Source organism: Eutrigla gurnardus (assembly GCF_963514095.1).
Source record: "Eutrigla gurnardus genome assembly, chromosome: 9".
NCBI classification, from domain to species: domain Eukaryota; kingdom Metazoa; phylum Chordata; class Actinopteri; order Perciformes; family Triglidae; genus Eutrigla; species Eutrigla gurnardus.
The window spans coordinates 9,912,657-9,926,956 of NC_139923.1; the positions used below are offsets into that span (position 1 = coordinate 9,912,657).

At 43.7% G+C, this 14,300-nt stretch overlaps 1 protein-coding gene across 1 annotated transcript; it reads right to left on the reverse strand.

Annotated features, from left to right (window-relative positions):
• Positions 1-1,864: 1,864 nt before the first annotated feature.
• ric8a (RIC8 guanine nucleotide exchange factor A) lies at positions 1,865-13,926 on the reverse strand. The gene is made up of 15 exons (XM_084018549.1): positions 13,742-13,926; positions 9,850-9,897; positions 8,894-9,107; positions 8,369-8,523; positions 8,177-8,257; positions 7,516-7,615; positions 7,201-7,388; positions 6,734-6,828; positions 6,497-6,647; positions 5,115-5,210; positions 4,891-5,035; positions 4,040-4,184; positions 3,236-3,355; positions 2,659-3,133; positions 1,865-2,552 (listed from the first exon to the last, which is right to left on the reverse strand). The coding sequence occupies exons 1-14, from the start codon at positions 13,823-13,825 to the stop codon at positions 2,989-2,991; spliced, it is 1,767 nt and encodes a 588-aa protein (XP_083874675.1). The 5' UTR covers positions 13,826-13,926; the 3' UTR covers positions 1,865-2,552; positions 2,659-2,988.
• Between the last annotated feature and the right edge of the window lie 374 nt (positions 13,927-14,300).

Genomic DNA, 14,300 nt, shown 5'->3' on the forward strand with positions numbered 1-14,300 from the left:
ATAAAACTGAGTGCAGCTTTGAAAGGTGTGATATGACATTCTGAGTATTTGCTATAAAGAAGTGTAATAATGTCTATGCAGAGAATGAAGTCACTCTCCCTCCGTTTGAGTTGTTATCAGAGCTTCTCTTCGGCGGGCTTTTAGTGCATACAAGTGTGTCATATATTGCTCTCTCTCATACAGTAGTCATAGCTACTGCTTAAAAAATTAAAAAATTACATATGGGAGCCACCACAGCACAGGAACACAGGGAGAACAGCCTGGAAGATGAAATTACTCGAAAACTGGAGCACAAAAACACAGAGGTCCGATCCCAATGTCCCCACTCACGGACTCACCGACTTTGATGTGTGGTCCCGTTAAGTGCCTGAGGGCTTAGGGCTGTCCCACCGTCAAATCAGGAAGTGCGTGATGGCTTTTTGAGCACTTTATTCGCACTTTCTGTGAGTCAGCATCGATGCTGACTTTGTCTGAGGGAATTACACACGACACAACAAAGACCACGGCGCATGTGTGGAGATTACATTTACACAGAAACATTAAATATATAGAACACAAAACACTAATCATAGGGATGTCATCACAGGCTACACACCTGGTTTAATCATCAACCAGCTATTTTAATTAACTAATCAAAGCCGTTTTAACTAAAACGTAAATGTGACGTAAATGTATTTATGTAAGTAAATCAATTATTTGACAGCTACGTCTGGTCTGGGATTATAAGAGCCTGGACAAATTGTGAAATAAGATAACATTTTGATAACATATTTTGCATCAACAAAGTAAAGTGACATGCCAAGTGCTGTCCTGTTTGTATTTCTATCATTTCAGACCCTCACAGTTTCTCACACTCGATCATCTACCAGTTGACGTGAGTGTAGTCTGAGGGTTCAGGGTAAAAGGCTTTAGGGGGTACATTGAGATTGGGCCAGTAAGTTCATACACCAGGGACTCATTTGGGAACAAGACAGGGGTGGGCTGACTGGAGGCTGATTGGAGGGATACACGGAGGCAGAACCATCTGGAGGCCGTCAGCGAAGGTGGATCTCAAATGGAGTCTGCTGCGGCCCAGCAGCAGAGAGGAAATGGCTGCGACCCACAGAAACTGGAGCCTATAGGGCACTATATTGTTCTCTAATAGTCATATATTTTGTCCTTTATATAGTCCTAGTTCTGTCATTGACCTCTACATAGTCCCCTATAAATAACTTCCTGGATAGCTAGCAGAGAGGAGTGAATGAACAAATCTGTACACAGCCAATTTCTTGGGGTTTGGTTTGTAGAACGTCCTGTTTTTTTCTTTGGGCCATTTCTGCCTTTTATTGAGATAGACTCGAACCCGGGGCCGCTGCAGCGAGGATGCAGCCTCGGTACGTGGGGCATGAATTGTACCGCTGAGCTATCCTGGCACCCTCCTGTTTTATTTTGAAGGTCCAAACCTCTTTGAGTAACTTGACTCTCATTCAACACTCATGTGTTGCTTTGTGTTGTGATTTTCTAAATGTTGGATTGAATCATTGCAACGATTATAATCTCTGGGAACTTTTCTTTACAGTGCGCTGATTTTATACCCTCTCTGCCTTTTTGATCCCGTCTGGATTAACAGTGTTTTTTTTTTTACACAAGGATTGGCCTGCTGTAAGAGAAGTTATATAGTCAGGGAATATTTAAAGAGCCATTCTGTCCTTCAGTATGGGTTCTTAAATCAATACAGACAAATAAAAGTGATGCTTTATAGGACATGGTGGTTCACAAATAATTAATATGGGACCCTATCTGTGGTGTATTTGTGAAGTGATGATGGTGCAGCATCAACACTAAGACAGGACGCGTCCGTTATTTCAACACATTTATTGTGGTCCAGATAGTTAGAGTTAACAGCTACAACAATAATATAAAGGACGTTTAATACATAAAGTGTTTCAGGTTGGAATCCCTTTCATCTTCACTCTGAATGAGAACTTCTGTCGTCACATTTTTCACTAAAAATAAAACATCTTTGTGAGAACAGCATCTAAAGTTCCCAAAATCCCCAAAACACACATGATGACACGTCAAACTGAAGTTTAGCTCTTTGGTTCTCTTTGCTCTCATGAAAACTATCTCACACATCTAATCACAAAGTCTTCACTGTGAACACAAACCTGTTTTCTGCTGTAAACGCGCTTGACAGGGAGATCTGTGGATGTCGTTTCTTAGAAGATTAAAAACCAAAGTCCATTCACCTCACAGCCAAAACTACGTGAGTCATAGTGCTAGTTGCCAAGTTTGTAGTTGCGTTGCAAACTATATGATGTAATTTCCTGCTGCAACCATTTGACCCATAGAAATGAAAGTAAAAGGGACATCCCTGTCAGACATCAGTGTACCAGGGTACCAGGACGGTCAGAGCAGCAGCCATTTCTATGTGTAGCCATGGCGACCGTTGTACGGCCAATTCCTTATAAAGTAAACAGTCTCCGTCGAGTCCCGGACTCTCTGAGGTTCCCAGCAGCAACTATCAGTGGAGTGGTAATGTTAGGAAGCAGAGAAACAGACAGACAGGGAGACTACAGACTACATTTAAAATCCTCACTCTGATCACACCGGAGGAAACTACACTTTTGTCAGATGACAAAATAAAATAGCTCCCTGGCTACCCAGCTAACTAGCTACCCAGCTAACTAGAAACCCAGCTAACTAGCTACCCAGCTAACTAGATAACCAGCTAACTAGCTCCCAAGCTACTCAGCAAACTAGCCATCTCGCTAACTAACCAGAGCTGAATGAACTTTAACACATATCTGTGAGGAAGGAAACAAACCAACTAACAGTTCTCATTGAAAAGCGGTGAACAGTGTTCCGTTTTTGTCAGGAAGACCAAGTGCACAAAATGTTCTGTTTTCTCTCTAATCTTTCTATAATTCACCTCCCATCAGAACAAGTCGGACCGCGTCACATGAATAAATAACATACTGACACAGATCTATGTTTCTGCGATCTGTATTACGGAGCCTCATCCTCGCTGCCTGAATTAGCTGGATCCTGTGGCTGGAACAAAGGATTGTGGGCCAGTTTATGCAGATCCGCTGGTTGGATCTCACTCATCTTCCCGTCCATACCAAGCTGCATGGGCTGGATAATGTTGTTCCTGCAGGGAGAAACGCTTCAAATGGGGTCATGTGTACAATTAAATCAAATAAAATTATTCCCAGTACGTAGGTACGTGTGTGTGTGTCCTGTTGTTATTGACCTTGACAGTCTGTCAAACATCTGTATCAGCTTCATGGCTTCGATTTCTTTCTGCTCCTCTGTCATACCCTCCATGGGATCCGGCTGCTCCTCTTCGACCACTCCTGTTACCGGGTTTATACTGGAGGAGGAGGAGGAGGAGGAGGAGAATTATTAACAATATAATATAATATAATATAATAATTATCATTATTTTTTGATCACGTTTGAATTGTATCATGAATTCCACATAGGAGGTTTGTCAATTTAAAATATAACTTTTCAAGCCCTAAAGCATCCCATGCTTTCTCATCTGTTTGACCATAATGTACTAAATGAACATCATGCTGGATTGAAGAAGACTTGAAACTAGAGACTCAGACCATAAACTCATGTTTACAATTTTTACTGAGATAATAAATCAAGAGAGAAGTAGGATCATTTTCTCATAGACTTCTATACAATCAGAGAGGAGTCGCCCCCTGGTGGCCAGGAGAGAGAATGCAGCTTTAAGGACCTTTAAATTTGGCTTCACTTTTCAGAACCAGAGGTTGCCGCCTGGTTTCAAACAGTTTCAAACTGGCATTTCTGTCTGAGCAATAATACGTTTCCCTGGAAACTTCATTGAGAGTAAAATTAGTTGTGATGGAATGTGATTTTAGAGACAGTTGATCATAAGAACTGCACTAATATATAAAGTTCCTCAGTTAAAGCTACACCGTCATACAGTACAGACTGGGTTGTGGTGATACTGGTTCGAGGTGATACTGGTTTGTGGTGTTGGTGATACTGGGTTGAGGTGATACTGGTTTGTGGTGGTACTGACTGAGCCTTGGCCTCTCTGTACTCCTCCGTCTCCGACTCCTCGTCTTCGGAGTAGATCCCAGAGTCCCTGCCCCCCCTAAGAAGTCCTCTGGCAGCCAGGAGACCTGCAGCATTACCGTACCCAGTGTACTTAATGAACCTTGAAACTGGAGAACAGAACACATGACTGTTGATGAGGCCGGATCTGGACTCAGTGAAAAACACCGATACATTAACAAAACCAGGTCAACAAGCCAGAACCTGTTCCAGCTTAAACTACAATGATGACTGACTTCAAGATCTCACTTAATACAAGATTTAAAATTAAGACTGACGTTTTTATCAATGAGTTACTGAAAAACCAGGGCCTGTTCCATGAAGCTAGTTTACCAAATGAGCCCAACTTAATTTGCCAGGTCAGATTTATTATCAGGCTAACTATCAGCCTATATTATGGTTAACTATCAGGTTAACTCTCAGGATAACAGCCAGGTTAATTATCAGTTTAACTATCAGGCTAAATATCAGGTTAACTATCAGGCTAAATATCAGGTTAACTATCAGGCTAAATATCAGGTTAACTATCAGATTATCTGACTACTTAAACCTGACTTCCATCTGAATGTTTGCATTTAAATTGGCCTATGTGGAGCCGCTTTAGCCTGATTTGTAAGGTTCATGTAAGTCAGGTTTTGGACTTGAAGCCTGACTTGTCTCAGTTTGATTTGTGCACTGGGCTCATCTGTTATGAAGAAAACAGTGATTCTATTGGTCAGCGATGTTAGTCTAGATTTTTGATTGTTTCCCCGTCACTAGTCTGGATGTGTTGTCAGCGAGACACAAACAGAACGATTGAAATAAACTGACACTCACCACTTTCTTTGCAGAGGACGAAGAGGAACTCGGCAGCACAGTCTTTGATGTCCGTGTCCACGTGGGTCATGATCCGGACCAGTTTGTTCCTCAGAGCTCCGCCCACCTCGGGCTTGTTCTTCACATCACGCAGCGGAGGCAACACCTAAAAACCACGTGTCATCAGAACACTATACCCACAATTCAACTCTTCATCGGGGACTCTCCCTTGCTCTGCGCCGTACCTTTGAGCGGAGGAACTTCCTGGTCTCGCGATGGATTCGGGCGCTCTCAGTCAGCAGGTTGAGTGATGGGAGGAGCGTCTCCTTCAGCTTCTGTCCCTGTGAGACGACACAAAGGGATCAAACACTAACAAACGGCTTCCTGATGAATACGACCAATCAGCTGATAAAGCACTCAACACACGTAACATAGAAATATAAGTGTTATTAAACACAACTTTATCTATCAACCACATGAGGACAATATTAATTTGTTGTAATTGCAAACAAATTACAAATCTTCAGTTAATTAATAGTGAAATCCCATTGAAACGCCATCGACCTGAACCTGGAGGTCTGACATGCTGCTTCTCTTCTAAAGAAGATTTCAGCATCACAGCAATTAAAAGGCTTTTACATCAAACATCAAAAGACAATAAAATACATTTAATTAACAGCCATTACAGCAAATAGAAAATAATAACAAGCAGAATAAGACGGGTATGGCGCGCAGTTGGCGGAGTGGTTAGAGCGCATGCCATGTACGAACGTACATATGCAGCAGACCCCAGTTTGAATCCCGGCCGGAGGTCCTTTCCTGCATGTCACACCCCCCTCCCTCTCCTATGTTTCCTATCTGTCCACTGCTAAAAAAGGTGTCTGTACATAAAAAAATCTTTAAAAAAAAAAGAGGAATAAGACGGGTATAAGAGGATGCGACCAACGACGACCATGAAGACCACGTCCTCCATGGACATTCAGTCTTCAAATGGAACTCTGAAGGACTTCCGTACTTTGAAGTACAACGTCATCAGTTACCCTTCACCACGGTTTGTCAGGAACACGGTCCACGGGGTCTTTCTATCAGTGTGCACTGATTACTAGTGTATTATTTGAATTTTATTTTACACCAATAAAAGCTACTTTTATAAGTGGACGTTGTAGCATATGTGTGCACAGTGTGCACACAGCTCCACCTAGTGGCTGAGATAGAAAACACAGCTGTGTTCATTCACCTCCCAGAAAATAAGCAAAAGCTGTGTTTTAGTTTCATTATATGAAGCACAATTAAAAACCAATGCTTCATGTAATCCAGGTTATGATTCATGTCTGGTCACTTATAATTATTCTTATTATTTTAAAATTGGGAAATTACCCGATAGAAAAGTGTCCCACCAATTCAGCCTTCATGGTCTACGTTTACAGAGGACTTCCTGTTCCTGCCCCCCATTCTTCGATGCTCTTGACGTCACCTAGCAACCGGCTAAGCAGGGAACTAATGACTTATGATTCTTATTGTTTTATACTCTGAAGGACGGATGCTGGACTGGGACACATTCAGTCCTCAGATGGACCTCTGGAGGACGGATGCTGGACTGGGATACAGCTACAGAGTCTGGTCTTACCTGGTCAAGTGTCTTCTCCATGAAGTCCAGTAGCATGCTGACAGCATCCATGTTGACCCCCATGTACTCAACGGACCCTTGCTGCACTTTGGGCATCAACAGCACGTCCAAACAGGGCAGCGGAACGTTGCCAAGCAAGTTAACCGTGTGGCTGAGAAATGAGGGGGAGGAGTTAGACGGCACAGTCAGGAACTCAACCAATCAGGATGTAGGAACAGAGAAACTGTGGCGTCCTACCTGAGGAATTCCTCAGTCCGCTCCTCTCCGTCTGATTGGCTCAGCAGACAGTGTCTCAACATGGCTCCCAGATGCCTGAACTCTGCTGCCCCTTCCTGGACAGACATGAGAGAAACATGCACATACGCTGGTTTTGTCGTCTAAAGCCAACGTTGGTTTTGTCGTCTAAAGCCAACGTTGGTTTTGTCGTCTAAAGCCAACGTTGGTTCTGTCGTCTAAAGCCAACGTTGGTTCTGTTGTCTAAAGCTAACGTTGGGTTTGTCGTCTAAAGCTAACGTTGGTTTTGTCGTCTAAAGCTAACGTTGGTTTTGTCGTCTAAAGCTAACGTTGGGTTTGTCGTCTAAAGCTAACGTTGGGTTTGTCGTCTAAAGCTAAGGTTGGTTTTGTTTTACAACAGAATGCACCATCATAGGGATAACAACAACGCGGCCCAACTACATCACAAGAACGTATGTTGTCTTCGGTACCTCGTCCACTTTGCGCCTGGCTGTGTCAAATGTGATGTTGAACAGAATCTTCAGGATCTCCATGGCGAGTTCTGTCTGTTGCCGGCTCAGGGGGGGCAGCTGGTCTGGTGGGACACCTTCTGATCCAGCCCGGGCCACCTCCAGGGTGTCGGGCCAACTCAGACCCAGGGTGGCGTCCAACTGGTTGCCTAGAGCGCACACACAACAGGAAGTCATCAACTCCCATGACGCCATTTCTATCATATTTGATTCCCCACTTTAGAGCCGACGCTGGTCTCCCAGGCCGCTAGCTGAGCTGGCTACAGAGGAAGTTACCCAGCAGACTGATGCCACGGAGCTCCTGAACCAGCTGAGTCCGGACCTCCATTCTCAGGGCGGTCAGTAGGAAGGTGATACGCAGGTCAAAGAACCGCACCTGGACAGACGACGAGACAACGGAGCTTAGTCTCTCTGCTTCCTCTCCACACAACTGCTACACATCAACCCACAGGTCTGATTTCATCATTCTAAATTCTAAATGATTGCTCGGCCAGTCAATGTTCATTCTTTGAGTAACTACTTCCTGTCTTACAGTCATACGTCATCAGTCATACATTTGTTGACTGTATTTTTTAGGCAAAGTCTTTGAACATGATTAAACAAGAATGTTTTGTTAAATGAAAAACTAAAACATGATTGTATCCTTCTACAGTAAATATAAAAACATTAGCTTTTTGGAGTAGAGGCTAAGCCCCACCCCTTCCTGTAGACCATCATGGGACCTTATTTTGGTAAAAATATGTACGCAGAGAAATAAATTTACACGTCAGTAAAGTCTCATGTTTTGTAAATCTGTTAAAATGATGTAACTCACATCAAAGCCGACACTCAGGAATAATCAGTCGTTGTTCAGACATACAATTAACTCGTTTAACTAGACGGTAAATCAGAAAAGGAACTGAAAAATGTAATATAAATATGTGACTGAAGGTCGTACCTCAAAGATCCAGGTGGGATCATGACACTGCTTCAGCCTCTCTGCCACACTCTTGATCAGCTGTAGATCTGCTGCTACCGCCTGCCATCATCATCATCATCCATCCATCCAAAGACACATTTTATAAAGTAGCATCAATCAAATTACATCATTTGAGGAATTGATGTAAATGTGCTGAGTCAGCAGACAGACCTGTCCCGTCTCGTTGTGTAGGAGGATGTTGCTGATGGACTTGAGAGCCTCGACAATCACTTCCTGGTCTGCGTTTTCTGAAGGAGGGGGGGCTTCCTTCATGGCCTCCATGCATCCTTCTGCTGCCTCCCCCCCGTCTCCTCCCTCCCCCTCCACTAGGGAGAGAAACGACGCCTTCCTCCATTAAAAGGTTGGAATGAAAGATGAACCGAGCTGCTTCTGTCATGAACGTTAACGACTCCTCGAATCTCGAAATGAGAAAATTAAATGTTACAACTGAATTCCAGATTAATAACTTGTTATATTCAAATTCAAAACAATCCTCACAGATGGAACTTAATGCAACAATTCCATCTCAGTTTAAATTCATGCACAGCGAGGTCGCTTTGAAAAGATAATGAAAACCAGGATGGTTGCATTAAAGTGATTTTTTTTAATTCCCAAAGAGGAATCAGGGCAGCGTTCATGGAAGAAACACAACACCAGGAGAGAAGCCTTTGGGTCTACATGGGGGGCAGGACTGACCTTGGCCCTCCAGCAGCTGGCAGGCGTCAGGTGTGGCAGTACTGACCACGGGGATGCCGGCGTAGCGGGCAAGCGTGGACATGGCGGAGCGGCTGATGAAAGGACCCAAGCATTGTTTGTCTCTGGTCAGGATCCGAATGGTTTCTAGACAGGCCAGCCGACAGGAAGGCTGCAACTCCCTGTTCAGGAAACTCAGAGCCAAGTTCCCCAAACGCTGCATCACGAAACAGCAGAAAAGATTTAACTTATAACTATATCATCGTATATATAGCTAACTGGCTAATTAGCTACCAGAGTCCTGCTAGTCTGAGGGTTCTCTTCTGGACAGAGATCTGGGATGTTGATCCTGGACTCTGCTGGAGCCAGTTTGAGGGTTACAGCCCCAAGTGCTCCGATTCCCACCGGGACCAACGATGCTACAGCCTGCATCTGGGCTCCTGTTTGGTGTGGGAGACCCCGGCCTGCACCTGGGGTCCTGTCTAGATTGGTAGACCCCGACCTGTACCTGGGGATCTGTCTGGTGCCTTAGACCTCACCTGGACCTGGGGTCCAGTCTAGAGTGGTAGACCTTGGCCTACACCTGGGGTCCTGTCTGGTGTGGTAGACCCCAACCTCTATTGACCTGGTGAGCACCTGTTCTTGTGCTGCCATGATTAGAGCCTTTGTGCTGGTCTCCTTCAGACCAGCCTTTTCTAGCCACTGGGATGATTTCTCCATCTTCTATCTGGTGGCGGTTCAGGCCTACAGGGGCTTGTCCTTCCATGATGGTTCCTCATCTTCTCTGTATTATAAGCTCCTGAGAGCTACTGTAAGGAAACAGGTCATAATTCCCTTGCTGTGAAAACATCAGCTTCAAACAATTATTAACAAGGACATATTCTTAACCAACGATAGAGTTTATCTATTGACGAAAGCTAATGGGCAGGACTCAGTGTGTATGTGGATGTCAGTAATACCTCTCTGTCTGGCTCGTCGTCCTTGCAGAAGGTAAAGCAGTGGTTCATCTGGAGGAAGGAGAAGCAGAAGGCACAAAAGAGAAACATCAAACAGTAAATACTGAACAACAAAGACTGTTGGTGCTTTTGTCAAAACCAGAACAGCAGCATGAGGAGGTCGGAGGTCGGCTCAACTAAATGTTTGACTGAATTTTACATCCAATCTCCTTCCAGCAGTTAACGTTGGTTCTTTTAACTTTGTTGCCATGTTACTTGTGCACCGTTACGCCACGAATATACAACCTACATGGCTAAGTGTGTTAAAGGGACAGGACACAGATCAGATGTAGGAACTTTGGGGAAAAGAAAATAGTTCCTTCATAAAACTGCTCACAACACGGTGTCTGGATTATCTTCAGTAACCAGGTCATTTTCCGGAAAGAGGCATTGTGGTATTCCCTCTAGTCCCATTAGATTGGAGGGGAAGCATAACATGTTTACAGCTGATATCTCTGAAACTAACCATCTGATTAACAGCTCTACAGGTGAGGAGGAGACTTTGAGTTTAAGGTGAGCTGTGAAATTAATGACTTCTGTATTGACTCATTGTGTATTTTATGTAACAGCAGAGTAGGTCATTTGGAAAAATCACAGAAACTTTGACTTTGAGTCCTGTCCCCTTCGTTGAGACCTGTTCAAAGCTGCTCCCCCAGAACGACAAACGAGTGCTCGAGATCTGCAGAGTGCAATCAGGAAGTAAGCATTGACAGGCAGGCCGTCCAGTTATTTTCTCCGGCCCAACTTTTTTGTTTGGACAGGTTTTTTCAGTCGTGTCACGGCCACAGATGACAAAAATGTTTTTATGTCAGAGCATTTAATTTATTCATTGCTATCGGTATGTTACAAGGATTTCAAGTAATATAACAGAAAGTGTTTCTGAATAGAATCACCTACTCAAACTTTAAGAAAATATTTGTGTTCTTATGAAGGAACATAAATCCTGAATAAACCAGAACAGTTGACCAGCAGAGGAACCTGAGCAGCAACGCTAAGCTGCTCATCTCTTAAAGGGTTTAGCACAGCAGAATCTGAGCAGGACCTGAACGGAATCCGAGAGGGATCGGAGCAGGCCGCCGGACGCTGTATTTCTGTATCAGAGAATCTAATCCAATTACCTTGGAGATCAACTCCCACACAGCTAACACGTTGTTAGACAGCCATCTGGTAGAGCTCGTCTGCCGTTAGCACGTAGCATGCTGAGAAGCTCAGGTGGCATTTAGTCAAGTAAAGATTGAAGGCTCTATTTCTGTGAAGTCATGTCCCGGCTAGCTGGAGCACCTGGGCCACGCTCAGATACCGGCTGGGGTTGGAGAGGTTACATCATCATCATCACCACCACCTCCACCACCACCACCACAGGTGGGCTGGGACGGTCACAGCCAATCACGTTCATTACTTTAATCCCCACAGTTTCTTGTGTTGTTGTCTTAGTCCAACATGAACTCAGCAGCTCAAATAAACCACCAAGAGCATCCATCCATCCATCCATCCATCCATCCATCCATTGTCTACCGCTTATCCTGTATTCAGGGTCGCGGGGGGCTGGCGCCGATCCCAGCTATCATTGGGCGAAGGCAGGGTTCACCTGGACAGGTCGCCAGTCTATCACAGGCCTGACATATAGAGACAGACAACCATTCACGCTCACATTCACACCTATGGGCAATTTAGAGTCACCAATGAACCTATCCCCATCCTGCATGTCTTTGGACTGTGGGAGGAAGCCGGAGAACCCGGAGAGAACCCACGCTTACACGGGGAGAACATGCAAACTCCACACAGAAGGAACCCGAACCCGAAACCCTCTCGCTGTGAGGCGACAGTGCTACCCACTACACCCCATACACTGCAGCCCATATTTTTGGATATATCCTGTATTTTTATTTTTTTTTAAATCAGGCTCTGTTAACGAGCTAGACGACTTATTCCAAATCTTTTTCAAGACTGGAGAGTTTCCGGATGTTGAAAATTCCCTGCAATCAACTTATCGTGATTGTTTTTTTTTCCTGGTGCAATGATACCCCCGATAAAACCTGTATCGTCCTGTCCATAAATGTAAGTTCAAGGAACTTCAGCTTTGGCTTCACTTTCCAACACTGATTTACAGTGCAAACTACAATAATTGATAAAAACCAACGAGTCTGATGTGCACTTAAGCATTCTGGTTTTCAAGAGGTGTGATATGCATCAGTTACCAATTTGTATTTATTTATTTATTTATTAACTTGTCTCACACAATGTACATCGCTAGTTTTTTTTAATAGTTTATTTACATTTTAAAGCTGCAGTAATCAAGATTGTTTCGTATGAACAATGAAACAAATGACCGTGTTTAATGAGAAACACAGAGATTTATCAGCAACTCTGCCAAACTTGTTTTAGCCTCTTTCTGATCTCTAACCAGTCTGGGATGCACACTTGCATATGGATGTATATTGGAAATTACTGCCGGATCGTATGGCTGTACATTGGTCGTATATATTTTTAAATCACTTGTCACTTTTTGTTCCGGACATATTTTTTTAAATCACTGCCGTATTTTATTTGCGTCTTTTTTTATTCTGTGTTTTTAAACTGCTTCCATCACTTTATTTATTCCGTTGCATATGTATGCACATATATTTTCAAATCTCTGCACTTTACCTAATTTTTCAAATGCAACGAAATTTCGTTGTGTATACACCCTGTGGATACTTGAATGACAAAGTATGTCTAAGTCTATCTTCTTGTGGTGACTGCTTTGGTTTGGCATAGAAATAGAAAAGGAGTACAGTGAACTGTTCTCAGTGATCATGTGACTAGTAGAAAAGAAAATGGTGATTGTTGTTGTCATGGTGACAACACGCATCAGTGGGGCTGTTAAATGATGTCACAACTCACGAGGAAGAGAGAGGATGCAACTCTGGAGATGGATGTCTAAATAGTTAGCTAGTTAGCCAAGTAGCTAGTTAGCTTCTCTTCGCCAGAGCAGCAGGAAGTAAACGGAGAGACTCAGCTCTGCTCTCAGGCTCTAATAGAGCGTTTAGTTTTTCTCTAAAGCAGCACTTTGTCTTTAAATACTCAAATTACAAGCAGAGCAACAACCTTACTGGATCTGGATCCATCTGGATTCTGGTGTGAAGCTGCTAACAAAGTTAGCTTCATAATTCACGGTCAACTTTACAGCTAAGTGTTAAAGTCATCTTAGTAGCTAACTGCATTGGTAGTGTGGTAGCAACCTGTCAATCAGCAGGTAGGCCCGCCCCCTAAAGCATCCCCTGCTTTGTGGTCTGGTTTGACTCTAAATGGACCAAAACGTACTAAATGAACATTATGTGGATTTATGAAGTCTTGAAACTAGAGATTGAGACCATAAACTCATGTTTACAATGTATACTGAGATAATAAATCAAGAGAGAAGTAGAGTCATTTTCTCATATTTCTATACAATCAGACAGGCGCCGCCCCCTGGTGGCCAGCAGAGAGAATGCAGCTTTAAGGCACTTTACTTTTGGCTTTGCTTCTCAGAAACGAAGGTAGCCTCCTGGATATTTTCTTTGCTATAATAACATTATAAGATGTTTCTAGGTTGTTCTTCTGGTGCAGCTTTAAAACAGGTTTATTAGGTCTCTTAGAAATAAAAGGCATCACTTCAACGGTTCAGTTTAAAGATCTTCTTGTGTAAATATTGTGGTTGTTACCGATACAACATCAAATGCTTCTTTTTTATTTTTATCTAATATGCTGCAGTGAAGACATGAATGATGGATCCATCTACGTGCCAACCGGCCCCGGACTCCCCTCATCAGGATGACGAAAGCGTCGTCGTCATCACTGACCTGCGGCTGCAATGTGTGATGGAGTCGGTGTTTACCTCCCGGTTGTAGCTCTGTAGGGCCGCCAGAGCCGAGTCCTGGTCCCCGGTCTCCATCTGCTCGATGGTGGATTTCAAATCCATCTTGATTGCGGCTAAGCTAACAGCTAGCAGCTAGCAGCGTCGTCCTGGTTCACCGTCAGACCAGCACTGCGGCTATGCCGGTCCCACAGACAGCAGGGATTAGTGCTGCCTTCACGTGGTGTCGGAATTATTGTAAATACGAGTTGTCGACTGGGATGTTGTCCGTGAACGCCTCATCGAGTCGTAATTACGAGTGTGGAAACTCGGCGACAAGTTTTTCAATTTCGTCCTGACAACAAATCACTTGATCGTGACAGTCTCGTAATTCAACTTCACAAGTGGGAAATCGGATCTTCCGACAAGCACGTGAACGCAGCATCAAGGCAAATGCTGCGTTCAGGGAAAGACAGAAGAAACACTTTTCCTGTTTGTTTTTCTTCCAATTGCTTGAGAAGCATCGATCAATATTGAAGTTTTCAAAACTTTTCATCCGCTTTATCGCCAAAACATGGTCCTGGTCCTCATAGACACTGAA